This window comes from Silurus meridionalis, chromosome 22, assembly GCF_014805685.1.
Source record: "Silurus meridionalis isolate SWU-2019-XX chromosome 22, ASM1480568v1, whole genome shotgun sequence".
NCBI lineage: Eukaryota > Metazoa > Chordata > Actinopteri > Siluriformes > Siluridae > Silurus > Silurus meridionalis.
This window is the reverse complement of record NC_060905.1, coordinates 5,213,840-5,241,338: the sequence shown is the minus strand read 5'-3', so window position 1 is coordinate 5,241,338 and position 27,499 is coordinate 5,213,840. Positions and strand designations below refer to the sequence as shown.

Genomic DNA, 27,499 nt, shown 5'->3' with positions numbered 1-27,499 from the left:
CGAGTCCGGGTGTGTACAGGTCATTACAGGGCTGTTCTCTGCACTGTCATTGCTATTAAAATGAATTTACAACATCACAGCCCCGAGAAGTGTTTCTCTATTTGTGTTGCTTAATTACTATTCCACTGCTCATCGAGGCTGGGTCTGAAGTGTCATAATGAGCCTGTTTTTTCTGCCCCCATCGCTCTCACACTCTACAAAATGTGCTTTACATTTTAGCACTACACTTCAAAATCAGCTGCTTCCTGTTTCTGCTTGTTCAGGGCTGTCAACAGAGACCGCAGAATATCATTCTGTTTGTGTGAGATTTCTTTTGTGGTATCTGTCTTGCTGAGCAGCGTGTTAGTAAAGTATGTTGACGAGAACTTCATTCGTCTGCGGTCATGGTGTCCGTGTTACAAGTGTTTACTCAGAATTGCTCACTGACTTGGGGGATCAACTAAGCAAACGACTTGACACTAACTAAGCAAATGTAGTTATATGGATAGTTAGCATTGAGTTTTAACTAATGTCAGGTGTGAGACAATAATACACACACACACACACACACACACATTTGGAAAATCAGCAAAGCTTAGCATGTATTTTTTTAAATTATTGTTAAAGTAGGAGGAAACTGGAGAACCCAGAAGAAACCCAAATTGACCCAAATAATCTTCCTGTGCTGCTACGGCCCTGAAAACAGCTTTCATACTTTACCAGTCATACAAAATCCTAAAATCAAAGCGCTTTGAGTCTGGTAAAAAAAAAAAAAATGCAAGTAACAACCAATCTTAAAAGTGTAGGGAGGGAAAGTCTGGTACTGAAGAAGCTGTTGACCAGATGCCTGTCACAATCCAGGTTATTTTCAAATCCCTGACAAACTCTGACAACTTCTAGAGAGAAAAATAAAGTAAGGCCAAAATAGAAACAAACCAACAGAACATGTTCAGTAAAGCTGTGCTGAAATCATCTTGGGATTGTAAAAGAATATTTCAGATAAAAGACAGAGAAGTGCCTTGCATTTAAAGCATGTTCCTGTCTTGACCATTTCCATACCCATCAGACTTGCATGGGACTCGCATCTGCTAAACCCAATGTTTGTTTGCTTTCAAATCTCAAGGAAAATAGTTTTTTCAGAGACGAGATGTGTGTTTTCTGCATTTATTATAGAACAACCTTTATCTTCTAAACTTTCAGAAATACTTTCTTGTGTATCTCCCCAACCAGGGCTGAAAACGACACATGACTTTATCATATCTTCTGTGCAGTGGGCCGCCAGAGTTCTGTGGATGAATGACTTTCAAGGCTATATTGAGTTGCTAATCACCTTTTTGAGTGTTGCTTTGTATTGTTTTTTTGTTTTTGTTTTTTTATTAAGAGAGAAAGTGCTGTCTGGAGGTTGCCAATGTGAAAAAACATCCTCACACAACTGTAACTATGACGATGGTTACAGTGACAATAATTATTATTATTATTTTTTTTTTATAATCCTTTATGAAAAAATAAAATAAGAAGAAGACAGATTTGTATAATAATGTTTTTTTTTTTTATGAATTCATAATTAATAAATTAAAGACTGATACAATTATAATATATACAATTATTTATTTTATAATTATTCACTTAATAATAATAATAATAATAATAATAATAATCATAATAATAATAATAAATGTTTATAGTAATTATTATTATTTTGTTAGATTATTTAATTTATAAAAATAATATTTAAAAACAATTATCATTAAAGATGAAATAAATATCGCTTTAACTTAGATGAGTTTGTAAAATAAAAATAAAAAGAATAATAATCATTTTAATTCAATATATAACTTCCCATGTGTTCATTTATTAATTATTTCACCTTCGTTTTTTTGCGTTTGTTATTTGCCCACGACTAAAGCTCTTCACATCACTTAACATCTTTATAAAAAGTTAAAATGTTCGACAAAAGAGAAAAAAAAATGCTGTGCTTTGTAAAAACAACAACTTGCATGGAAGACATTATTGTCGGCTTGTTGAAGGGGGAAAAAAGTGTGAATAAGCTCTTACTGAGGCATAGCTATCTGTGAATATGTTATCTTTATCGACCTTCCTGGACAATCCTAATCTTCCGAAGTTTATTTTAAGGCATTTGGGTTTATACATTGTCCAGGAGCGATAAGTATTTGGAAGGTCGTGTCTTGTGGGGAAAGATTTTTTATAAAGCATAATGAATCCAATAAGGAATTTCATCACACATTATTGCTAGGGTTCGTCATACATATTCACAATATTATCATTTCACATCAAGTACATTCCTGCATAAATATTCAATCTGCATAAGTAATTATTTCACATGCTGGGAAGGAGAGGAAGTCGGCCAAACCCCAACCCGAACCTTGTATTCACCCTGCAGCTCAAAACAGCTCTTGATTTTGTATGAAGCATTTAACACGTCCATGGTAAGCGAACTGATCTGACGAGAGCAGGAACAACTCGAAAGGTCGGGCTGTGTTTTTTTCTTTTTTTTTTGTTCAGGCACACTTGTAGGTCCTCAGCAGGTTTACGAGAGTTGGCTAATTAACATGACGGCGGCTTCCTTCTTTCTCATTGATTTCTTCTTCTCCCACTCTTCATTGCAGGGGATTACAGCTCTCTTTCACGATGCCATTATTCAGCTTGTGCTGGATAATCATTTTACAGCACACAGTATTTCTTCTTCTGAACACTTGCCTAGTAAGAAAAGGGTAAGTAAAGACGAGTCTGTGGCTATATACTTGGAATACTGGGAACAAGTCAGGAATGCACACACACACACACACACACACACACACACACACACATACACACACACACAAACACAACCACCGATTTTTTCAGGTTGACGTTAAAAAGTGGTGGTAGTGTGTGTGTGTGTGTGTGTGTGTGTGTGTGTGTGCGTGCATTCCCGACTTGTTCCCAGTATTCCCAGTATAGCCTCCAGCTTCAATGTAAGTATGGATACGATAACGTGAATTTTTTTATCTGTGGAAACCAAGCAGAGGTCAGTGAAGATAAAAAAATTCATGCTATCGTAGCCATACTTACATTGAACAAGTCGGGAATGCACACACACACACATACACACACATACACACACACATACTACCACCGATTTTTTCAGGTTGACATTGAAAAGTGGTGGTGTCTCAGACACTTTGATTCAAAGGGATACATTTTAAGCCAGGTGATTTTAGCCACGATTTGGTTGTCAGAGACACATTTTAAAAATCCTAAAACATTCCTATAATCCTAGGATAAAATCTGTAGTCTTTGATCACTGGTTTGACATGTTCACTGAATAATGGCATTATGATCATTCTTTTTGTTTTTACCTAAGATGAAATTCTGGTAGTGTCAGAAGATTTCAGAATTTTTCCTGCAGCTTGACTTCTCCTATGATGACCATCAAACCAAGAACCATTAGCTATGAGCAGTTAATTACTTCAAACCACCTCAGGGAAAATGTGGAAACGAGTCAGGTGAACAGAACTGCAAGAAAAGGAACTTATTGAGTTATGGACAGAAAAGGAGTGTTTATATCATGTTTTTATTATCATGTCATGAACAAAATTAACGCTACAGGTTGTTTTTGTTTGCTGCCAGCTATCGTTAGTGAGAAAACGCGGGTCAGAAAGTGTTACGGATTAATGTCAACTTTTTTTATGAGAATTATGACAATTGAGATTCTACAGATTTATAATCACACTCTTAATGTCACCCAAATGAGGATGGGTTCCCCTATTGAGTCTGGTTCCTCTCAAGGTTTCTTCCTCAGAACATCTAAGGGAGTTTTTCCTTGCCACGGTCGTCATGGCTGCTCATCGGAGATAAATACCTTTGTTCACCTTAACTGTTAAATTTTGTAAAGCTGCTTTAAAACAATTTCTGTTGTGAAAAGTGCAATATAAATAAACTTGACTTTACTTGTTTGTACAGTCTGACAAGCAACAATTGCAACAATCGCTATTGACTATTAAAAATCGCACATTAAGCGTGTTTATAAGAATTAAATTTAATTAAAGAATGCATTAAACCCTCTCTGAATCCAACATAACTTTCCACACACAAATATTTACATAATTGTGGACTACTGTCCAGCGTGTGCTCCTGTGTGTATCTTCATATCTTCCTTTCAAGCCTGAGCCAAAAACACCTGACATTTATTCACACAAACTCTTGACATAATGTGACAAGCCCAGTAAGGGTCAGACATTCCAGTGGCAGAAAGTCTGCTGAGACAGGCAGTTTAAACCCCTGAAATCTCATCTAATCCTTGCAATTACAGTGTTTATGCCTACGCAGACTTCTTATGCTGAAAACAATATCCTCGACATCCACTTTTTTTTTCCTGTCTTTTCCGCAATAGGAACTCTCTTACCAGCTCAGCAAGGGAATACACAGAGGTCCACAAACCCCAGCAAGCTGTTTTCTCTGAGGCAGATTGAACATTCTGTAGACTTGGAGTGGGGGAAAAAAAAAAAAGAGAGATTCTGTATTCCAAGAAGGTCATCCGTCACACTGTAATTTAGTTCAAGGTAGTCCTCGTCTATAAGCCCAGCCCCAAATATTTTCCATATGTCAGGGAAAGATAAAAATAAATGCTGTTCATGACGTTGCACGAGTCTCTCCAGAACATTCTGTCCAGCAAAAAAAAACAGGTGTGCCTTACTGATTTCTCTGCACTTTTTTGGAGCCCTGAAGATGTTTTGAGGAGAAAATCTGTGAGAAATATGGTTCTTTTGAGGGGTCTGTAACAATGTCGTCTTGCAGATCGCAGAAAGTTCGCGTTTTAAGCCTGTTCTACACATACAGGCATAAACATACAACACTTATTTCCTATATATATATATATATATATTTTTTTTATATATATAATTTGTATAAAGTTTTAAACTAAATTCAAAAAACAAGCTTGAACTTTATTGATTTTCAAGCACAGGTTTGTGACCTGCAGATGGTGGTGGACTTCAGGAGACCCAGGCCTCAACTGGAGCCTGTAACTACCAACAGTGTCTGTGTGGAGATTGTAAAGACCTACAAATACCTGGGAGTGCAGCTAGATGATAGAATGGACTGGACTGCCAACACAGATGCTCTGTTCAGGAGAGGACAGAGTCGGCTGTACTTCCTTAGAAGGCAGCTCTGCAAAAAGCTGCTGCAGATGTTCTATCAGACTGTCGTGTCGAGTGGCCTCTTTTATGCAGCGGTGTGCTGGGGAGGCAGCATCAAGAAGATGGACGCCCCTTGTCTGGACATCTTGGTGAGAAAGGCGGATTTGATTGTGGGCTCGTAGCTGGACAGCCTGACATCAGTGGTAGACAGACCACTGGGCACTGAGCAGGCTCCTGTCAATCTTGGACAATCCACTGCATCCACTGCACAGCATCATCTCCAGGCAGAGGAGCAGCTTCAGTGTAAGGTTGCTGTCACTGCCATGCTCAACCTACGGACTGAGGAAGGAGTTCCTTCCCCATGCTATGCGGCTCTTCTATCTATCTATAAAAAAATACATTTTAGCCAATCCTTAATCCAAGTTCTTAATTTCCACAGACCATCAGAACAGAGGCTAATCAGAAACTGTTTGTGTATTGGCAAAAAACAAACACCTTTTTGAATGGTTAAACGCATGATGTCTTAAAAGCTTTATGGCACTGCATTTTGAAAGCATGTGGAAGCATGTGTGTGCTCTTACATACAACCAAGAAAAAATATATATCCTTTGCGCACTAATACACAAATCCATCTGAGGCATTATTACTGACCACTTCTGCCAGAATGTTTGGTGGTAGCAGAGCCAGATATTGTCAATCACGCATGTAATTGAGGTCTTCCCACGAGGCCACAAGGTTAATAGGGGTGGGAATCACGACCTAAAACTATTACATTCATTTATCAGGGCATGCTGCATGGAGAGGCTACACAGTGAAGGGTTAAAGTTCTGTTCCCATCCAACATAAAAGCGTAAAAATTATTTATTTGTGCAACAAAACCTTTACACTGATCCCGCTGCTTATTTATACCATCTGGGAAAAGATGCACGACATAAAAAGTTTGCACAACATAAAGACTGGCATTGCTAGAATTAAACACAAATACTACAAATATGTACATCTATCTTTAAGCATCTATATCATTTATTGCCTATTGAATTAATAGCTGGCATTACAATGTGTTACGCATAAACTTGTCCCTCCTGACCTGACATGTTTATCACTTCTTCAGCTTGTGACACACTTGGGATTGGTCTTAACTACGAGATTAAACTTGGTTCAGAGGGAAGAAGACACGGTACGGAGAGATAATGTCACTAGATCATTTAAAATGAAGCCAGATTTAGCATGGATATTTGATCTTGGCACAGTGCGCTTAGTGGTGTACAGTGGTAGTAAGTAAAAATGAAGTATTTTTACTTTGTTACTTATAATTATCTTATTTTTCTACTCCAATACATTTCAGAAAACAACGTGCTGCTGCTGAGAATTGAAAACATAAATTGTGCTAAATGATAACCCGTGGTGAGACCACAAGCACAACCCCACAGTTCTCTCACTGTGTGTCTGTGTAAAAACAGAAATCTCTATCCTTATAAAGGTCTGATGTGCACCATAACTGAATTGCATTGATTCATATATACACTGTATCGACAAAACAATTGGGACAGCAGACTTTTCCAGCCATAAGTTGGTAGCACAGAATAGTATAGATCTAAAAGATTCAAACCTGTTCCAGCACGACACGCTCCTGTGAACAACACCAGCTCCAATAAGATATGCTTTACATGGGTTGAAGTGGAAGATCTCCTGCTAAAGAGCTCTGAACCTCAACCCTATTGAACACTTTTGGGATAAATTGGAACACTGACTGCACCCCAGATCTTCTCACCTCATCTACTTTACTAGCATCCTTATGGCTGAATGAACACAAATCTCCATAGCCACACTCCAAGATCTAGTGGAACATCTTCCCACAAGAGCAGAGGTTATTCTAACAGCAAATATGGACTAAATGTTGAATGGGATGTTTAAAAGCACCTACAAATCTGATGATCGGGTGTCCACAAGCTTCATATATTGTAGTTCTGTGCATGTCCTAGACCAGTAGTTTTATTCTTGCTACTTAAGACCATTTAAATGCAATTAATTTACTGCATTTATATTCAAGAAGAGGATTTGTGCCTTAACTTATGTATTGGAATAATGTACTTCATTTACCAATGGTGGTGAAAAGCAGTGAGGATCATGGGCAATTTCCTAAATGTGGACCTCTTCACTAATTCCAATCTTGAAATAATCTGGTCCTACTGGCAGATACGTTTGCTAACTTTAACCATTAATGTCTAAAAAGAAGCACAATAATCTGTCAATAGAATTAGACTATTTAGAGATTAATGTTGGCAGCGTCGATCCTGATGTGCAGGCAGAAAGAGCAACTTAAAACTTCAAGCAAATACAAAATACAGTGAACACTCATACACAACTCTCTAAATGTGTTCACTCACTCACAAAAATTACGCCGCCTTTTAATGAAGCACTTTATCATCACAGACAAAAATACACCACCTGTAATGAAGCACACCATCATAAACTCGGATATATTTAGGCACAAAGTAATCTCTGGGTTTATCCTCAGTCTAACTGTTTTCAGTAACTTGTCCAGGCAGGAAGCCTTCAGCTTGTCATGGACTGTCTGATTCTGGGTCGTGACTGAGCAAGTACTGCATTTCTTTCTGCTCGATCTTTTATGATGTCAAGAGCATAAAAAAATGCATGATTTGTTCCTATTGCAATTTCCAGAAGTATTTACCAAGACAGGCAGCAAGTTAGTCAAATACGAGTCTGTAAATCAGGGGAAAGTTGTTTTTTTGCAAGATTTATTACCTTTTGTGGAACACAAAACCAACCACTTGAGCGGTTTTATCCGATCTAGATGTCAATATAGAATGACGTCTGGACTTCTCGGGTGTTTGAGAAAAACTGATCTGAAACTCTAAGAAGAGTTTATATTCTCACCCAGCAACCTTCAGAATGTCAATGTTGACTGTTCTAGCTTACTGTAACGAGAATGTGTAATAAACTACACAGGTATCTGCGGACTCGTCTTCTGTTGAAGGTCAGTGCATTAGACCTCTCAGTGTGTCTCAGAGACGCTATTGTTAACTCATTACAGAGGATGTCTGTCTGCGTCTGCTTTGGGGGCCAGACTGGAAGAAAATAATGTGATTATTACTTCAACATAAACGCGTTAGTGTCACATCAAACTGGGCGGCGAGCTTCCAGGAAGCTGCCGAGGAGTCGGTTATTGGAATGCGCGTGAGGGATTAGATGTGGTAGGGGTTTCTGACAGGCTGCTTTCACGAGGCTGACTTACAGTCGAGCACCATTTTTAGATGAAGTGAGAAGGGAGAGTGAGTGAACACGAGAGAAGGAGAGGGAAAGGGGATTCGTTTTCCAATGAGGAGAGAAAGAGAGAGAGACAAACAGACGCTGATCTGAGTCATCCTCACAACTCCACTGTTTGGCACCTTTTCTTCTCTCCTCCATTTCTCTCTCTTTTTATCTGCCTCTCACGCACTTGTCAAAGGAAGCATCTGTCACCGATCTGTCTTACAAAATCAGGAAAGAAATACAGAGGAGTAGTCAGAGTATTGGAAGTAAACATCTACCTAAGGGGGCAGGCATCCTAGTAAGAAGTGTCATCACTGGAAGGTCGTTATTTTAAATCCTAAAACTATTGCTGGTTCATAGCTTCACAGAGTAGCAAAAGGTTTGTTTGTAGAGAAACCAATGGTAGGAGGTGGTATCAAAAAGTTTCGGGACACATCTATTTACTTTTGTTACTTTACTTAAGTAGTACAGTACTTTTCATGTATCTGTACTTTGCTGAAGTATTTCCATCTGGGGAGACTTTTACTTTACTACATTGTTTACAAATATCTTACTTTTTACTCAACTATATTTAGTTTTTATTTATGATTGAATACAAACTTTTACTTTTATTTGAGTATTATTTTACTTACTGTACCTACCTACTGTATCTCTACTTTAACTCAAGTACATAGTTTGTGTACTTCGTTCTCCAGTGTTCCCCCGCAGTGGTGCAAAACGGCAACATTTAAATTGGATCTTCATCTATGGAAAGAGAACAAAGTCTGCAGGAGCCAAATCTGGAGAGTAGGGTGGGTGAGATCATGTGGATTCTCCGACTATCTTCATGCACAAGTTGCCACATGGTTTTGACATTTTTGCTGGTTGAGCTCGTTGAACGTCTTCCTGAGCGCTCGTCGTCTTCCAATGATGTTCTCCCGCTCTTGAAGCATGTCTGCTTCTCAAAAACACCTCGGACGACTCTAGAAATCTAGAAACCATTCTGGGAACATGGGGCTCAGGTTGGGTCACACTGGTTCTGAAGAGCATCGCAGGGCACCAGGTAAAGCATTATCACTTTGATTCCCCATGTCCGAAGTGACAATGGCTTTGCCGTATGCATCAATGATGACGTGGAAAGGCATTAAACTTTGTATGCAAAGGTTGTGAGATTAAGTCCCAGCCAAACCAAGATGCAAGTACTGGGCCCCTGAGCAAGGCCCCTAACCCCATAGCTGCTCAGTTGTAAGAATGAGATAAATGTAACTCGCTCTGGATAAGGGCATCTGCCAAATGGAAATGAACAACAACCCCTATTTGGTTCTGTTATTGTAGAGATTCAAAATCCTATCACTTTGCTCCGAGTTAAGACTTTTAACCCCTCCATGCTGCTGGAGAATCTGAGCTTATATTCATCTTGAAAACAAGATGGCAAGAAGCTAGTGGACATTCTGCTCATTAATCCTAGCACATGGTGTACCTGAGCCCAAGAGGACCAGTTGGTCATGCACTATTGCAGCTAGGCATTTCAGTGCAGAAAACTAAATAAAAAAATCAAGTAAAGTGAGAAAAAGTCAGAGCAATGGGTTAAAGTGTGATCTCTCCAAGCTAATTCCGGTGGCATGGCTCGGCGATGCATAATGCATTGTAAATTCACCAGACAGAGCCTATTACAGTCAAAGCTAATGAAACCATGCTGATTAGTGATCTCTTGATGCTGATCCACCATATGCCAGTTGAGTCTCATTCCCTGCTCTCACTCTCTCTCTCTTTCACACACACACACACACACACACACACACACACACACACACACACACACACAGAGCATACAAGTAAGCAGATCTATTAATGCTATATAAAAGCCATATTTTCATGACCACTGGTGCAGGCAGTATGGTAATAAAGAATGCTGCATTTTTTAAAAAGGCAGTTGGCAGAACAGACTGTTGTAAGTTGAGGTCCTGAAACTTCTCTATGTAGTACAATACTAATATCTAGTAATATTACTTTACTTGCCCCCGCATTGCAATGGTCCATTTATGCCAGCATACATATTAAATTATCACCATTGGAAGAGCAACTGCGCAGCAACAAAACCAATAGGACAACACAGTATCCTTTAAACAAGACCTGCTTAAGTTACTATTTAAATGCTTTTGTGTTCTCTGTGAAGGTTTAAGATTCAAGATTTTTATTTGTCACAATTACATTATTTAAATGGGACTGTAAATATTAAACATGAGAAAATACGGTGGTATCAAAAAATCTCAAGACTAGTTTTGCAATACGCCAACAGATGGTAGCACAAGGCTTCACGCACGGTCATAGGGCGCACCGACCTTCATAAATCAGTGTGCCAAAAGACATCGTCCCATGTACAACTGGAGCTGTGCAACTGGTGCTATTCTGTCCATGTGTGTTACCACTTCTGTGATTTCATCATGGACAGCAAGTTAGAACAAAAAGCAAACGTGAAAGTCTGTGTGAAACTGGGCAAATTTGACACAAAGGCATTTGACAGGATTCGGCAAGTTTACGGCATCTCACGACAGAAAAGGCAGAGGCAGGTCCACAGCTCGCCCAATTGCATGCTTATATTCTTTTTTTACTTTTGTTCCAGTTCAAAGGTCGCTGTTTTTTCACCATTGTGGAATTTCAATGCTAATCGCAGAAGGTGCTTGACACACTTCTAAAAGAAGACTTCCAGAAGTGGCAGGAATGCTGGGATGCAGGAATTTCTGTGTAAGAGGACTTTTTTTAAGGTGATAGTAAATAAATAAAGTTATTTCTTGTAAACTGAGCTAGTCTCAAAACTTGTTGATACCACCTCATATTAAAAAAAGAAAAGAAAATAAGAGAAGATATGAGAAAATATATTAAATAATGATAAAGTGCTATTTAAAAAGTCCAAGCGTCCAAGCTGCCAGCTTTTGGTCATTGATCTGGCAGGCTTAGATCCTTCTAAAAACCCCATCTCTCTCTCTTTCTTCATGATACAGACCGAGCATGACAGGCTCCTGGCTGTCCTTCTTCGGACCTCGGTGCACAATTTAACGCTGTCTGCACCTACGGAGTCCTTCCCTGCTCTCTTGTTCACCTCTGATCTTCCCAACTCTCTCACCCCTATCACCCTGCCAGCTGTGAACACATGTCCAGCAGTACCATTTGCCCTCTGGTCCTATGTCCCTGCATCATTTTCATGTGGTGACCAAGCGTGACCCAGCAAGCAACATCCTGCCCACACTTGCTGGAATGCCAGAGAGAGACTTGACTTCTGGCCGGGTATCACATCGCAAGCAGCACACAGGAACTCAGCGGAGAGGAAAGATTTAGCATGAGGAGAGATAATGATGGGTTCTGATTATTAGTCAATTACGGCCACTCTATGGGGCACCGCTTCAGGAACGAGAGGGCGGGGGATAATCCCATTATCTGAGATGTCTGGATAATGGATTTTGTGTATGAGGCTTTTTTTAACACATCGCATTGAGTGTTGAGAATATCATCTTCACAAAACCTGTAATGATATCCGTGAGCCGTGCGAGAGGGAAACTCATTTTGGAGCTACCGACTCTGAACAAGCACTATCATTTCCTCCCCTAGAATTCAGTACATGCTGTCTTCTGCCACGCTCAGCTTCTTTCTCCCCCCACCACACTCTCTTCTTCTTTGTCCCTTGCTCTGACTCGCTCTCTCTCCCTCTCTTTCTCTCTCTCCACAGGCCTCTCCATCTGCTGATGGTTCCGCCACGATCGTTGCTATTGTCGCTACTGCACACTTCTTGCCCGTGTCAATTGTATGGTTTGAATTGGTGGAGCAAATTACCAAATTATTACCTATAGTGTGGGTGACCTTTACTTAGGATATAGCATCTCTGCCCTACACAAATTCCATGAACGACTGTTTAAGGAGGTGTTACTTCAGTGCACATCTAAGCCTGATAAATGAGTATTCTATTCCCATTACTTTTCGATCAATATATTAAGGCCATATTGCACATCATATTGACCGAAGCCATTATAGTGAACGACCTGTAAAGAAAGAGCTTCCCTCACCGACCTGCTGGGGTTTGCTCTTTCAGTCGCTCATTCCAAAGTTATGGATTCAGTCTAGCCTATAATTGATGAGCTCCTTAAAGAGCAAGTACAACAATGTCCAGTGAGAGCTGATCAAAGCACTGGCAGAACTAGCGCTCCATTTCTTCTGCAACTCTCTATAGACAGTTACAATTATAAGAATAAGAATCTTGACTCCCAAAGATGTTGATCTGTAGAAGCTCCTCTATTAGACAAATCCTCTGAGTACAATTCTACAAAGGACCTCCAAGGGTTTTCCAGAGGGAAATCCAAAGACCAATGGAAAGTATGCAAGTCTGGATAGGTTAAGGTTTTAAACTACAAATTCATCATCCAAAAGGGTGATTTTCATTTAAACCTTTAATTGCTCTGTTGTAGGGAGATCAGAGGTTTGAATCCCAATAGTCTCACAGCTATAGGCAGGAGTGCAAGAGAGAATAAATGGGTCCAGTTCTAGGGATGATGTTACTCTCTCCCAACAATCAGAGCAACAGGTTTTTGTGAGCTCATGTACATAGAAGATTGCAGTTAGAGCTTGCCCTGCCCCCAACCAAGAAGGAGGCCCAAAAAATGGCATGAGTATTTAAATGTGACGGTTGAGCAGCACGTCTTGTCCTTTGGTCTGAAAGTAGCCTTTGTGCAATAGAGAGTTAGCTTATACATAGGTGTTGGCTAACTGCCATAGTAATAAATGAAATCAGAAGTGAATTCAAGCAGAACTCGGACAAAGCACCTGTAGTGTCTTGCTCGGCTTTAATGGCCTCCTTCTTCCTCGGGGGGTCATGGTCTCAGTAAGAAGCATCGTTCCATAGCTGCTCTTCCATTTAGTTGCATCTGTGCAGCAGTTTATGACTTGGTTTGTGGCTCATTCATACATAAATTCATGTAGAAAAAAATGGAATGCAGATGAGATTTGCCTTCTAGTCTCAAACGGGCCCTTTTAGTTTCAAATGCCTGTATTTAAAGCAATGATCAGGGTATTACTTACATTACAAATGACTCATATATTGCTGTCAAAACAAACCTGTTGTAAAACTTGGAATAACATTAGAATAGTCTAATCTGTTGCTAGCCCAAGATATTTAAGACTATATGTAAACTGTTCAATGTTTATGGTTTTATAATCTAAGACTAAATACCAGTCCAAGCCATTGATGAACATATTAGAGACCTACTTATCTGGCAAAAGACACTCTACTAAAAGTGCCATTTCTGTGACATACATACAACCCACAGCCCCTTCACAAACATGCATCTATTTTTAGTTCTCTCAATTTAAGATTAGAAACCAATGTTCTTCTCTTTTCTTGCACCAACTACAAAACTAAAACAAAAGGAGGCTTGCCAGTCTTACCAACATAAACTAGCTTGAAATGTAAATTAAAAACACTTACACACATTAACCAATTAGTTAGATAACTATCTACATCTTTTGAAAGCTATGATACTTATTCTACTAAAGTAAAAAGGTTACAATTCTTGATATCATTGCCCCTCAGAAATGCCCTGGGTGTGGGAACTGGCTAACATCCAAAACTCTTACATGGGTAATTGCAAGCAAATCCTTTTTTTTTTTTTTTTAGGTTTTCTCACATTTGGTGTCACAGGATCCTGAGGTCCACCTTGATGTGTTTTTTGTGGAGCCACTATGGTGGGCAAGTGACTTTTCTCTCAGGGAAAGGGGTAGGTATACATCAAGACTCTTCTCTGATCTTCTACGTCCCGTAGATGTTCGAGGTGCCGAGTCAATGCATATCTAAATACGGCAGGTGACATACTTGCAACTGAAATGCTTAAACTACATATTTTTTTTCTAGTTTGTTTTAGTCTGCTTGTATGCTACAATTCCTTTCAACAGAGTTTAGGCCAGGGGTGTCTAATCTTTTCCACAAAGTGCAGGTTTTCAGTTCAACTATACAAGGGCAACTCCTAAAACTCCATTAAAAATTAAGATCTAAACAGGTGGAATGTGGTGTGGCTCAGTTGGAATGAAAACTAGACCCACACTGACCCTTTGTTGAGAAGATTGGACAAGCTCTGGTTTAGGCCGATGGTATCCTAAATCTGCAACCTAGTGAACCAGTGTTGATTTATTCATTGATAGAGACTCAAAGCACTTTGTAAGCCACTCTGGATAAGGGTGTCTGCTAAATGCTATCAATGTAAATATATAGAATGATGTATTTAGCGGTTTAGGCATCTAGTAGATATCTACTACAATTCTATAAATGCATTCAAACAAGCAAAACGAAACAATTTGAAAACAAAGAAAGTTTTCTGAAAGTTTAACCGAAGCTTCTATTTATCCACCTTGAGAAGAGTGTGTGCAAGTGCATCACTGGCCTGAGAGTGGATTGGCCGTATGACAGCGCAAGTAGAAAGCTCATTACAGACACTACGGAGCTCAGGGGCCTAATTAACAGCAGCTCATTTTCTACCTGTGCAAGGAAACACTCGCCCATCATTTTTCATTATTAATACTTTAACAGCTGCTGACCAGAGCGTGGGCCTAGATGAGGAACTTTCAGATTCATCAATTAACCCGGCCACAGACAGCTTGGAGAACTGAAGGCCTATACGGACCTGCTGATACGGCTGCATAGCTCCTCCATGAATATTAATCTTTCACCTATTGCCATTTATTTGAAACTTTTGTACCCCAATGCAGAGCAGAGCAACAGGACCTTGACTCTGGGGGGAGACCAGGAGGCTTTACTTCAGCAATGATCTTTGACCCATGAACCTTAGTCATGAGTCCCATGACATTGTTCTTTTTTTTTTATTTTATAGAGCGGCAAAATTAAGGTCTGGTATATTTATAAAGCTTTTTTTCTTAGTTTTACTTCCAATCTTCTTTTAGGCTTAAATGGTACCTGATCTCAGAACAGTTTTTCCTTTCTGCCTTTATGAACCTCAGCCAAGTTTTTTCAGGTATTAGTGGTGCAGCTGTCCATGCAACTTTGCATACAAGGAAGTCGTTTCTCAGGTCCATTAGCTCTCTGGAATGTTCTGTCCTTTGAAAAGTTTCTCTCGGAGCACTGAATACAAATGAACGACCAGAGAGTTTGCCATCCAAGACTGCAATGATGGACCGTTCAGCTCACTTCAGGAGCCATGCTTAAAGGTGTACCATGGTGCATGAATCTCTCAGAGAAGAAGGAACCTTGTAATCACTATGCTTAACTGGGACGCTATGCATAAAACATGGCCTAGTCAGACACAGGGATGATGGCATTGTCTGCTGCATGTGGTCTGCTCTGTAGCATCATTAGGCCCATCTCTAGTCCCATCACTTTTTCTTCTTAGTGGGTTCACGGACTTTGCTTTCACCAAGCCTGTCTGGAAGTAGTACCACATTTTTCGCTACTCTCTCTATTCCACCATCTTTTGTTTCCTTGCGTTTGCTCGATGGCTTCAGCCGACCTTGCTGTACAGATGACAGTGCAAAAAAAAGCTTCTGGGAAAACAAGGCACAGGCCCTGCAATGCATCTGCTGTCACCAGTGTTGTGACCTCATCTTCTTCAAGCTCACACTTACACATGGCAACATTTCCCAGCTCCCAAGAGCTAGTGTCATTGTTGCTTTTGCTCTGCTGTGGCGTGAGCGGGAATGGTGCACGTTTCATTTCACAGCAAGTGCACAAGAACTTCACTGCTGGCCTCTTGACTCCCTTTCACCTCCCTCTCACCTTTCACATACTTACAATGAGTAAATGTTACAGTCTTTCAGTGCTGATGTCACAATTACATCATGGCTCTAACTGGAGGCAAAACAAAAGAAAAAACAAAGCAAACCAGCACAGAATCAGTTACACAAAGACATTTTATTGTATAATATAGCGTATAGGTTTGCTAACTGCTAGCTAAAAACCTGAGACTAAAAAGGAAACTGTTCTATAGTTGCCATAAGTGCAATTGAAGAAAGGAAAAGGTAACAATGAGTAGGCCCATGTTGTGTGTCAGGCGTGTGTTCAAGTATTTGCATTTGCTAACGTCGGCCACAACCAAAAGGATAGCTAAATTTAGGTAGTGAGCTGGGCTGACATTAGCTTCTCACTCTCATGCAGTGGTGAACAGTAAGGGAGTCAATGTAATTCGTTACTGTATTTAGGTAGCTTTTCACATATATGTACTTTACTGAAGTATTTCCATTTGAGGAGCCTTTAACTTTACTACATTTCAAAGTCAAATATCGTACTTTTTACTCAACTACATTTTGCAGAATCAGTTGTTTCTTTTTATTAAACATTCTCCGTTTTGATGGCGGCTTGGTGTATCTACTTATCACCAACATACACTTTAGCAGTAGTTTAACAGCAAGCAGAACATTTTCAGAGTATTAAATGATGGAAGAAACTCTCGATTTGACTTGCAACAACACCTGTGAAGTAGTTAAAAAGCAGGTTTTGGGCTCATGATAACTGTAATAGATATCCATCAATGTTTGACTCATTAATATCATTCTATAAATAGATCACTGGGCTGAGAGTCACATTAGAATCTTTTCACAAACTGAGTTGAACAAGCAAAGAGTCTTATAAGTCATTAAAGCCATAATAAATCATAGCACTTTGGATACTTAAATATATTTGAAGGCAAATACTTTTGTACTTTTACTCAAGTGAACGTTTAAAGCGAGCACTTTTGCATTTACTGGTAATATTTTTCCCATAATAATTGTAATAGTTTACTCAACTACATGATTTGTGTACTCACACACACACACACACACACAACCCTTAATCGCTATTTGTTAAGACCAAGGTGAGTCAGGTTTTTTTATCCACATTGACTGCAGTGCCAGTTCTGTGTTTGGGTCAGCTAATTTGGATCCGTTCATTAAAGTTAACTTTTTCAAATAACATTTGTGGTCCTGGACAGTAAGGGACCTCACATAGTCAGATCAACTTGGATTTTGACCAGTCATTGATTTAAAAAAAAAAAAAAAAAAAAACAACGAACAAAACTCAATAGCTAGCGGTCATGGATATTTTCCTGCCTCCTACTAAGCTCCGCCCACAAAAACCCATCATGTTTACTGAAAAGGGGTCTAAAAACGGAAGGCTGTTCTAATGTTCAGGACACAGTATGAATACTTGGACTCAATTAACAGACTACATCCATAAAACAGGCATGCTGTGAAAAACATAGAAATTATACATCTCTTGAATATGATTAATGGCTATTCTATGATGCTTTCTGGGCATCGTAAAAGAAGACGCCAGATTCTGCATATTTCCAAGACAAACTTAAACGACGCAATCAAATAAACCCCCTAGTGAGGCTTTAACAGTGAGATTCCTCCAGACCTGAGGCTAACGTGAGAGAATGCTATATAAAAAATGCCATTGCTTTCAAATTCATGAGCTTTTATTTCTGTGAGACTTCGTTCTCTTCCAAAAATATTCCTATAGTTTATCAGTACATACAGGATGGATACAAATCGAACATCACGATACAACTTCTCGAAACCATGAATAAACAAAAGATAATTATTATAGAATAGAATAGAATAGAATAGAATAGAATAGAATAGAATAGAATTGAATAGCCTTTATTTGTCACATATACATTACAGCACAGTCAAATTTTTTCTTCGCATATCCCAGCTTGCTCAGAAGCTGGGGTCAAAGTGCAGGGTCAGCCATTATATGGCGACCCTGAAACACAGAGGGTTAAGGGCCTTGCTCAAGGGCCCAAGAGTGGAAGCTTGGCAACACCAGGGCTTGAACCCCTGACCTTCCGATCATTAACCCAGCACCTTAACCACTGAGCTATCGCATATTAAAGAAAATTTTTTTTTTCATATAACTGAGTACAGTTTGAGTGATTTTAACATCAGAGTGGTTACAAATGTGTAAATTCAGTATTTAAACAAAATAAAAAATAAAAAACCCATGTCTTCAGATTTCATAAAAAAGTTTGTTTTCTCAAAGTCATGAGAAACTATAGGCTTTCCTGAACAGTAATGTGTTCCCTCTTTTGCATGTATCTCACACATTCAAGTTGCAGCATTTAAAAGTTTGTTTCAAAAAGGAGAAAAGGGAGAAAACTGGATTTACCTGGTAACAGACTGCATTCTGACTGCAACAGAGGAGAATTTGGGGACATGTGGACAGACTGTATCTGACTTTCAACTGAATCCAGGGCCATGATCAAAGTGCGTTGTGAGGAAATCAAAAATAGCCAGCAAGCTTTGAGATATCTAATCCGGCTCTTTACACAATATGATCTGTGCAAAAAGCCGAGGCAGGATGAAAACGTAAATGAAAACGTATTTAGTTCCCAGTAAAAACAAAGAACGTTTCCACTAATGTTAGCGTCTGGCCAAATATACAGATACTTCATTTTTTTGTTTTGTTTTTTTCCAGGGACTTAATAAAAACATTTTATAAGCGTTCTCTGTAGGTTCTTGGTTACAAAACCAAAGTCCCTGGGAAAAAAAAAACAACAACTAAAAATCAGTTTAGTGGTTTTAGAAGCTATTTTTATGTTTTTCATTACTGGCAGGACCGTGCTGTGGGAACAATAGGGTACGATTAAGAGAACATTAGGGCAAAGAATGTTAAAATAAAAACGTTAACAGAACGTTGTGCGTATCCGTTACAGAAAACACATGCACCATCGTTCAGACTCCTAATATTAGCAGAACTGCACAGGAAAAGATGCTTAAAAATAAAAAAATAAAAAAATACAAAAATCTGTGTTTTAATTTAACCTATTGTGTTCCTTCAGGACATTTTTGCTACCAAACAAGACATGTTTAGTAGTAATTTGCTTTGAATTTAGGACATGAAATACCCATGTTTAGACACAAACACAAACAGGTCAGAACAGCTGCAGGTTAAAATCAAGTAATCAGTCCATTGTGGTTTGTGCGACAGCCAGCACAACCACCCTGAGGGTAGCCGAAATGCCCAACATGACCAACCTGATGAGCTGCTGGGCATTCTGTAAATGTTCTGCAAACGTCAAAAAAACGTTCCTGACAAACGAAAAACCAACCTTAAAAAAATTTATGTTCTGGGAAACCAAGAAGTTTTGCAACTACTTAAAGAAAACCTACAGATTGTTCTGGTTACAGTGATTTTCATAAATGCTAACAGGAACTTTAGACAAACATTCTGAAAATGTTAGGAGAACATTATGGGAATGTTCTGTAAATCTGAAACCGTCTATTTGCTTAAAGAAAACTTTCCTGGATGACCAAAAAACTTAAAAATGTATGTTCTGGAAACATTTCTACAACATTCTGAAAACCAAACATTGCAATATAACAGGTTTCTACAAGTACAGGTGAGAAGTTTCCCCCTCTTTATCATAGTGCATAAAGAGAACTACTACTCCACCATTTAGACACCAATTAGACAATTGGAAACAGTGATAACAGGAGGTGTGTGAAATTTCCTCAACAAATATTAACTTTGGTTAATAATCCGAAAATTGACTGCGTTTCCGTCGTGATTAGTACTCAAGATTGATCCAAACTTTCAGGTCGTTTTCCCGCCAAAATTTTCCACAAGGTTCTACAGGTGCACATGGGCATCCTGTTATTTAGATTTCATCCACTTCTTGTTCTTCTTGGCAATAAAAAGCAAATGATGTATAAAAAAAGAGCCCAAAGTCTTGCCAATAGCCACGAGTGCTGAATTAAATTCACATTAAAAGAAGACGATTTGGGCATGTCTAGCTGAGCGTATAATTAACCGAATCTGAAGAAAAAGGAAAAGTGGACGAATGTGTTTCCAGGACTGAAACTTTTTTTTTTTTGGCAGTGGAATTTACAAGTATGAGCTTCTCATAGAGCTGTCTCGTAGATAAACAGCTGCTCCACAGCTTTCTCACCATGGCACTAATAGAGAAGAGCATCCGGCGCTTCGGGCTGCGTTCGAGCGCTGTAATTCAGGCTCGCCTCGTCAGACTCTTCCCCTCTCTGTGTTTATGACAGAGACAATAAAGTGCACGTACGAGGCCGGGGAAAAAGGCAAGATGCTTAATCTCTTTGGACGGATTTATATTCTCCTGTAAGTGAGTGTGCGTTGGGAACATCTCGTTAAAAATCTCCGAAAGACCTGGAGGCGAAATGAAGGCAGGTAATCGTCTGAGAAAAGTGGGAAGAGATCGAGGTTTGAGCGATGGGGTTCAGGCTCGAGTAGCGCCTCCGCTTTGCCTAGGATTCAACGAGTTTGGGTTTTACATGACGGAGACACCGGTATTTCCAACAAGGAAGTTACAAAGCCTTTCCTGAGGTTGTGTTTTTTTTCCAGACTTTGAAGCTTCCTCCAAATGGTTCTTGCTCAAGAATGATTGATGACTGGCTCAATTTGTAAAAGTAGCAGATGGATATGTGCGTGTGTGTGTGCGCGTTTTTTCTTCTTTTTTTCTTACTTAAACTCGAGTGCTGCGTTCACTGCAGGCCGAGCTCTTTATTCTCCACAGACCAAAGAAACCCACCTGCTCACACTCATCTCTTCTCATCTCAATGAGCTGTTTCTTTCATTCCACTGCAAAGTCCTTCAGCAATGGGAGAGAGGAAGGAGGGGAAAAAAAAAAAAAACCCAAACAAAAAAAAAAAAAAAACAAAGTTCAATAATCTGTACGTCTGGCTGTTTGGAATCCGCTATCGGCGCACTTTTTCCCTTCCTGACGTTCTGCTGATGGAAAGGCATTCAGAAATGCTTATCGTTACAAAAAGCCCATCTACCACCTTATATACGCCTAATATTAGCTTGGCCAAGTACAGAACTGTGCAGGAGCTAAAAACTAAACAAAACCATGTGTTGTTTTTTTGTTTTTTTTTTAAAGAACGAATTCCTGTAGGATGTTTCTGGTCCATGATCACACAAGACAGGTTTACTAATAATTTACTCTACATTTAGAACATGAAATGCCCAAGTATTCTGTAGAGACACACACACACCCTTTCGAGGTCAGAACAGCTGCAGGAGAAAGTCAGGTGCCCAGTTCATGGCGGTTTGTGTGATGGCCAGCGCAGCCGCCCCGAGGGTAGCTGAAATGCCCCACACGGCCATCCTGATGAGTTGCTGTGCACTGCCAGGCTGAGCGCTATTGTACCAAGGTGACTGTTGTACAAGGGCGAGATGGGCATCCTGGCGTTGTTGAAGATGCTGCCGCTGCTGCCGCAGGATGAAGTCGGGCCGCTGCTGTAGAGTCGATGTCTGAAAGTCTTTGAAGGAGCTGATGGCAATGCTGAGGGCAAAACACACACACGAGGACTGAGCAAGTTTACTGTATAGAAAAAAAAAAAAAATCCTCCTAAACTAACTCAATCTTATAATACTTGTAAATGCTCCATTTTGATTGGTTCGGACAGTGTCGATTCATTTCTTATAACAGAAGCTCCGGAAACAGAAGTGCATGAAATTCATAGGGCATTAATAACTCTGTACTGTTCTCATAGTAACAGCTAGTTTACAGTAGTAATGGGAAGATCGGATCATTTTATCAACTTGGTTCTTTGCCTCTTGCTCATCAAAATTGCTTAACACCTTAACACTCGCGACCTCGATAGTTGGCGACTTTGGAACCGGACTGAGAGTACCTCGCGAAAAATCGAGTGGCTCGAAAGTTCAGAGTAACATTTCAAAACAAAGTTTGTGCTATGAAATTACATCAAAATGTTTGAAAAACTATTATTATTGTATTATTTATTTAAAGTAGTAAATAAAACATTTCTGACAAGTAATTCACAATTTTTGTTGAGTTTACACTACAGTACATGTACAATTCTTTTTGAAAAAAAACATCAAAAAAAAAAAAAGTCAAAACCTCGACAAACTATTCAATTCCGTTTCCTGTTCATAACATAAAGAGATTTTGCGATGTTTTGCTCATGTGCGTTCGGAAAAAAATTACTCTTTGAGACCAATTGTTCTTCTGGGTCACATTAAAGATCATGAGAGTCCCATCACTAATTTACAGTGTTGCTTATAAGGTGTGTGCTCTGAATAATCTACAAGTAAAAAAATAAATAAGAAAATGCATTTTGTCTATAAATATATCATTTAAAAGACCCACTGATCCGACATGGTAATGTTTTGTAAGGAGTCTCCAGTGTAAGTGCTTTGTATGGGAAAACACAGGAGTTTGTGCTCTCTCAATTACAAGCAGAGCTGTTAAGTCGTTTTTGAAAAGAAATATAATAGTTGCAAAAACGTATCCAAAAACAGGAATGTTTGACGTGACTGTTTGAGAGCGACGTGACTGTGTTTAAGGAGTCAATTTGCGTTATATATTAATGTGTTTGTATCAAATTTTGAAACATGCACATTGCGCTACAAGTGTAGTGTATTTTATTAAACAATGAATTCAGATCAGTTGTTTTTACCTTGTTTTTTTTGCTATGAGGATTTTTACTGTAATAAAACATATTGGGGTGTTAATGTGCTGCTTTATCATTTTATTGACTATAGGTTTCCTATATCTAGAGCTATATCAAGGTGAAAAGAATGCAACATTACCTCCTCCTCCTCCGGGTATACAGAACAGAGTAACCCCTGTGTTCTATTAAAATGACTGAATTCAATATTTATACTAGTACAGTATTAACTGGAAGACTGACTGACTGATTGATTTCTACATAAATACACCCAACGGGAGACGAGCGAGAGGGGAAGAGAGGGAGAGAGAATGGAAACTCAGTAGACGGGCATGAGAAAAAGAAAAGGGAGGGGAGGGGACAGGAATATGGCCTGTAGTCTGCTCACAGAGACAGCACTTTTAATTTCAGCAGTAATGTTCTCCAATTACAGCAGCGAGGCAGCGCAACAGCGCTTGCGCTGAGGGCTAAAGTACACACAGTTCCTTTAACAGTTTGGAGAAAAACATCATTAAAAATAAAAAAAAATAAATAAAAATCATAAAATATTCAATTCCATTTCATTATTGTCCCTCTGGTCGAACGTGAAAATGCAAATGCTGCTCTCTCCAGACTATAAAACACCAAGAAAAATAAAGACCCCGTGCTCAAGTGCACTTGGGGAAAGTGACTTTTGTGGGGGGGAGCGCAGACTGAAGGCCTTAACATCGAGTTTTTCTTTTTGTTCTTTTTTCCCCCTCCTCTTTTCTGTAGTTCTCATTAAGGTCTGCTGCTAATACTGTAATACTGTGCAGCTGAAAATAGCTGACAGGTAAGAGCAGAGCAATTAACTTTGAAATTCTCACTATAAGAGAGAAAGACCCGAGAGAGGTGAGGCGAGGCGAGGCAGGCCGGGTGCTGAGGAAACCTGAAGAGCAGCTGAATCTGTAACGCAGACTCGCTCGCTCAGCCGCTGTCACTCAAATACACCACTTCAGGCACGAGGAGAAGGAATTTTTAGGGTGTGGTTTGTACGAAGGCTTATTACTGGCTCGCCGCTAGTCACATGACTTCCTGCCAAGATATCCCTGATGACTGATGACTGTGTTCTTGGATCAAGCCACTATAAAACGCACCCATTAATAAGCCTGAATTTGACAAAGGTTTTCATTTTTAACATAAATAAGCCTATAAGTGTCTATAAGTGTCTACACTGAAAATAATGAACTTTACACAGGCTTTAACGAAAGACACTAAATGCAATATGTTGCGCTTCTATTAGGAGCATAGCGGTATTTTGGGAATGCAGCATGCCACTGCATTCTTCCGCTATTACTGCGTGTGTGCAAAACTAAGGAATATGTCCTTATTATTTTCTGATGCTCATTTCTAAGTTTCTTTGACTAACCCATAACGCTGTTGCCAAGAAAAATAAAAAAGCACGAGTTTTGGAAACCTGTCTGTGCTTATATGATTTCTGTTGCAACTGGAGTTAGCGACTCTCCTTCACCCAGACTCAGCAGCGTTACAACGGCTTGTATCTAAACAGTAGCCTACCAAGAAAGTCATTGTTCACTGTCTTCCTCCTTCCTTTCTGAACTACAGTGGTACCTTGACCTACAAGTGCATTAATGTACAAGTTTTCTGAGGTACGAGCGGTCACTCGGTCGATTTTTTTGCTTTGTTACGCGAGCAAAAACTTGAGATACGAGCCAGAAGGCGAAGCTTGTGATGAAAATTAGAATAAGTAAAGAAGAAAAAGTAAACATTTTTATGTTTAGGGATACGTAGTCTTTTGTCATCGTCGTGCGCCACCGGTGGACATTTTTTCTCCCAATGCCGTGCAGCTCAGAACACAGGTGAGGTGCGTTTTTTCGTTTCCGTTCGGAAATTTCATTGGTCTAATGTTATGTCGCTCAGTTTTTTGGCTTGAAGTTTGTGAAACCGGAAAAAAACCAGGAAAAATAAGCCGCTTCATTGTTTAAGTCGCGGGGTTCAAAACGTGGGAAAAAAGTAGCGGCTTATAGTCAGAAAAATACGGTACATACACATACATACATACATACATACATACATACATACATACATACATACATACACAGTGGTAACTCTGAATACAAATGCCCCCGAATATGTATAATTCAGAATACGAATTATTCATAAAAATGTTCGTATCGGTTTACAGTGTTAAAAAAAAAAAAAAAAAAAAAGCCGAAAGTAGTGAAAGCAGTAAAACAAAGCAAAGAGTATCAACAAAGAGAAAAATAAGTAATAACAGTGATTCGGGTGACAGTCTGCCCAATAACATGGTGGAAGAAGACTCGTCTCCATCCAAACAATAATTCTCCCTCCTCCTCCGAACATCATCTCCATCATGCCGGCATTCACTTTCAAAGGTAAAGTGCCCAGGAAAGATAATGTTTTCCTCTTTTAGATGTTGAGGCACAATTATTAAATGCTAAATACTAAATAATATTAGTTGCATATTGGTTGTATTTTGATATTAATATTTGGGGTCGTTCGGAACGAATTATCCCACTTGACATTATTCCTCATGGGGAAATTCATATCAGTATACGAATATTTCAGAGTGTAAATCATGTTCTGTAACGAATTAAATTCGTATTCTGAGGTACCATTGTATACACACACACACACACACACACACACACACACACACACACACACACACACAAAATCTTATAAAAGTAAGTACACCCCTCACATTTCAGCAATCTTTTATATATATATATATATCTTCTCAAGGGACAAAACTATCGAAATAAAATTTGGATATATTTTACACTAGTCAATGTGCAGCTTGTACAGCAGTACAGATTTACTGTTCTCTACAAATAACTCAACATACAGCCATTATTCTCAAAATAACTATTAACAAAAGTGAGTACACCCTCAGTCAACATGTCAAAACTGTGTCCAAGGTGTCAATATTTTGTGTGAGCACTATTGTTATCAAACACTGCCTTAATGGAATTCACCAGAGCTGCACAGGTTGTTGCTGGGATCTTCTTCCACGCCTCCATAATGACATCATGGAGTTGCTGGGTGTTAGGCGCTTCTCTACCTTCTGCATGAGGCCCACAGGTGCTCAATAGAGTTCAGATTGGGGACATGCTTGGCCACTTCATTACCTTCACCTTCAGCCTCCTCTGCAAGGCAGTTGTCATTTTGGCAGTGTGTTTGGGGTTGTTATGTATAAAAACTGTTGTTTGGCCTGGTTTCCAAATGGAGGGTATCATGTTTTGCTTAAGAATGACATAGTACATGATGTACCAGCAGCACTCCTGCAGCCCGAGACCCTGATGCTGATGCTACCACCACCATGCTTGACTGTAGGCAAGACACAATTTTCTTGGTACCCTTGTGAGGTCTGTTCCGAGTGGAAACCACCTTGGAAAACCTCTGTATGACCCTGACCACTGTATTGTAACTCAATTTCAGGGTGTTACTGATCTTCTTATAGCTTCAGCCATCTTTGTGGAGAGCAACTATTTTAATTCTCAAATCCTCAGAGAGTCTTTACCATGAGGTGCTATGTTGAACATCCAGTGGTCAGTATGAGAGAATTGTACTCAAAGCACCAACTTTTAACTGCTCTAATACAAGATCTAAATCTAAATAGTGCTGTCAAGCAGACAAAAACATGAACATGATGAATAGGGTGTGTAGCTTTGCACAGTTAAACAATGTACAGCTGTAATCACTACAGGTGTACTCACTTTTGTTGCCAGTTATTTAGACAATAATGGTTGTATGTTGAGTTTTTTCAGGAGTACATATATATATATATATATATATATATATATATATATATATATACATATATATATATATATATATATATATATATATATATATATATATATATATATATATATATATATATATATATGCTAATTGATTTGGTTCTAGTTTATGCATCAGCTTTACTGAATTTTTAATCCAGAACGAGGACCATGTTCTTGTGTTCTTGACACACAAGTCAGACCAAATAAGGTTTTCTGCTCTTACATTTATGGCATTTGGCAGACGCCCTTATCCAGAGCGACTTACAACTAAGGAGGGAAGGGTTAAGGGCCTTGCTCAAGGGCCCAGCAGTGGCAGCTTAGTGGTGGTGGTGGTATTTGAACTTGTGACATTCTGATCTGAAATCTAATGCCTTAACCACTGAACTACAACAGTCTCGCTTGTAGCCCATCTGCCTCGAGAAGCAATATGCCATGTATACATTAATATATACATGCTTTTATTTGTTTACTAGAGAAAAGAGGTTGTAGCTAATTGGTTAAAATGTTGGACTTCGCAAAGCTGCAATTTTAAATCCCAGCACTACCAAGCTACGACTTTTGGGCCCTTGAGCAAGGCCCATAATCCTCAACTGCTCAGCTGGATAAATGAGATAACTGGAAGTGAATAAGGGTGCCAAATGCTGTAAATGTAAATGTATTCAATTTACCTGAAGCTTTTAGTTATTTTGAAGTACTTTGGCCCCACACTCAACAAAGGCTTTACTGCTTGTTGTACTGCATGTTTTCATCTTTGTTTCTAAAATATGTGTCATACCATAAACCGTTCTGATGATCAACAAATACAGCTGCATAAATACACAGATCCTTATTCTGGATCCAAATCCAGATCAAAAACACTGAAGAGCACAGAAGCCTAGTGAAACTCAGATGAGCGGTTAAGGACCCCAGGGTGTTTTTTCAAAA

The 27,499-nt window shown here is 39.2% G+C and overlaps 1 protein-coding gene across 4 annotated transcripts in view; it reads right to left on the bottom strand.

Annotated features, from left to right (window-relative positions):
- Positions 1–21,296: 21,296 nt before the first annotated feature.
- zgc:63863 (uncharacterized protein LOC393372 homolog) overlaps positions 21,297–27,499 on the bottom strand; it is a 26,591-nt gene continuing 20,388 nt past the window's right edge. For all 4 annotated transcript variants that reach the window (XM_046835530.1, XM_046835531.1, XM_046835532.1 and 1 more), the window contains one exon: positions 21,297–21,658. In XM_046835530.1, coding sequence (XP_046691486.1) covers positions 21,379–21,658 — 280 coding nt within the window. In that variant the 3' untranslated portion in view covers positions 21,297–21,378. The remainder of the gene's footprint in view (positions 21,659–27,499) is intronic.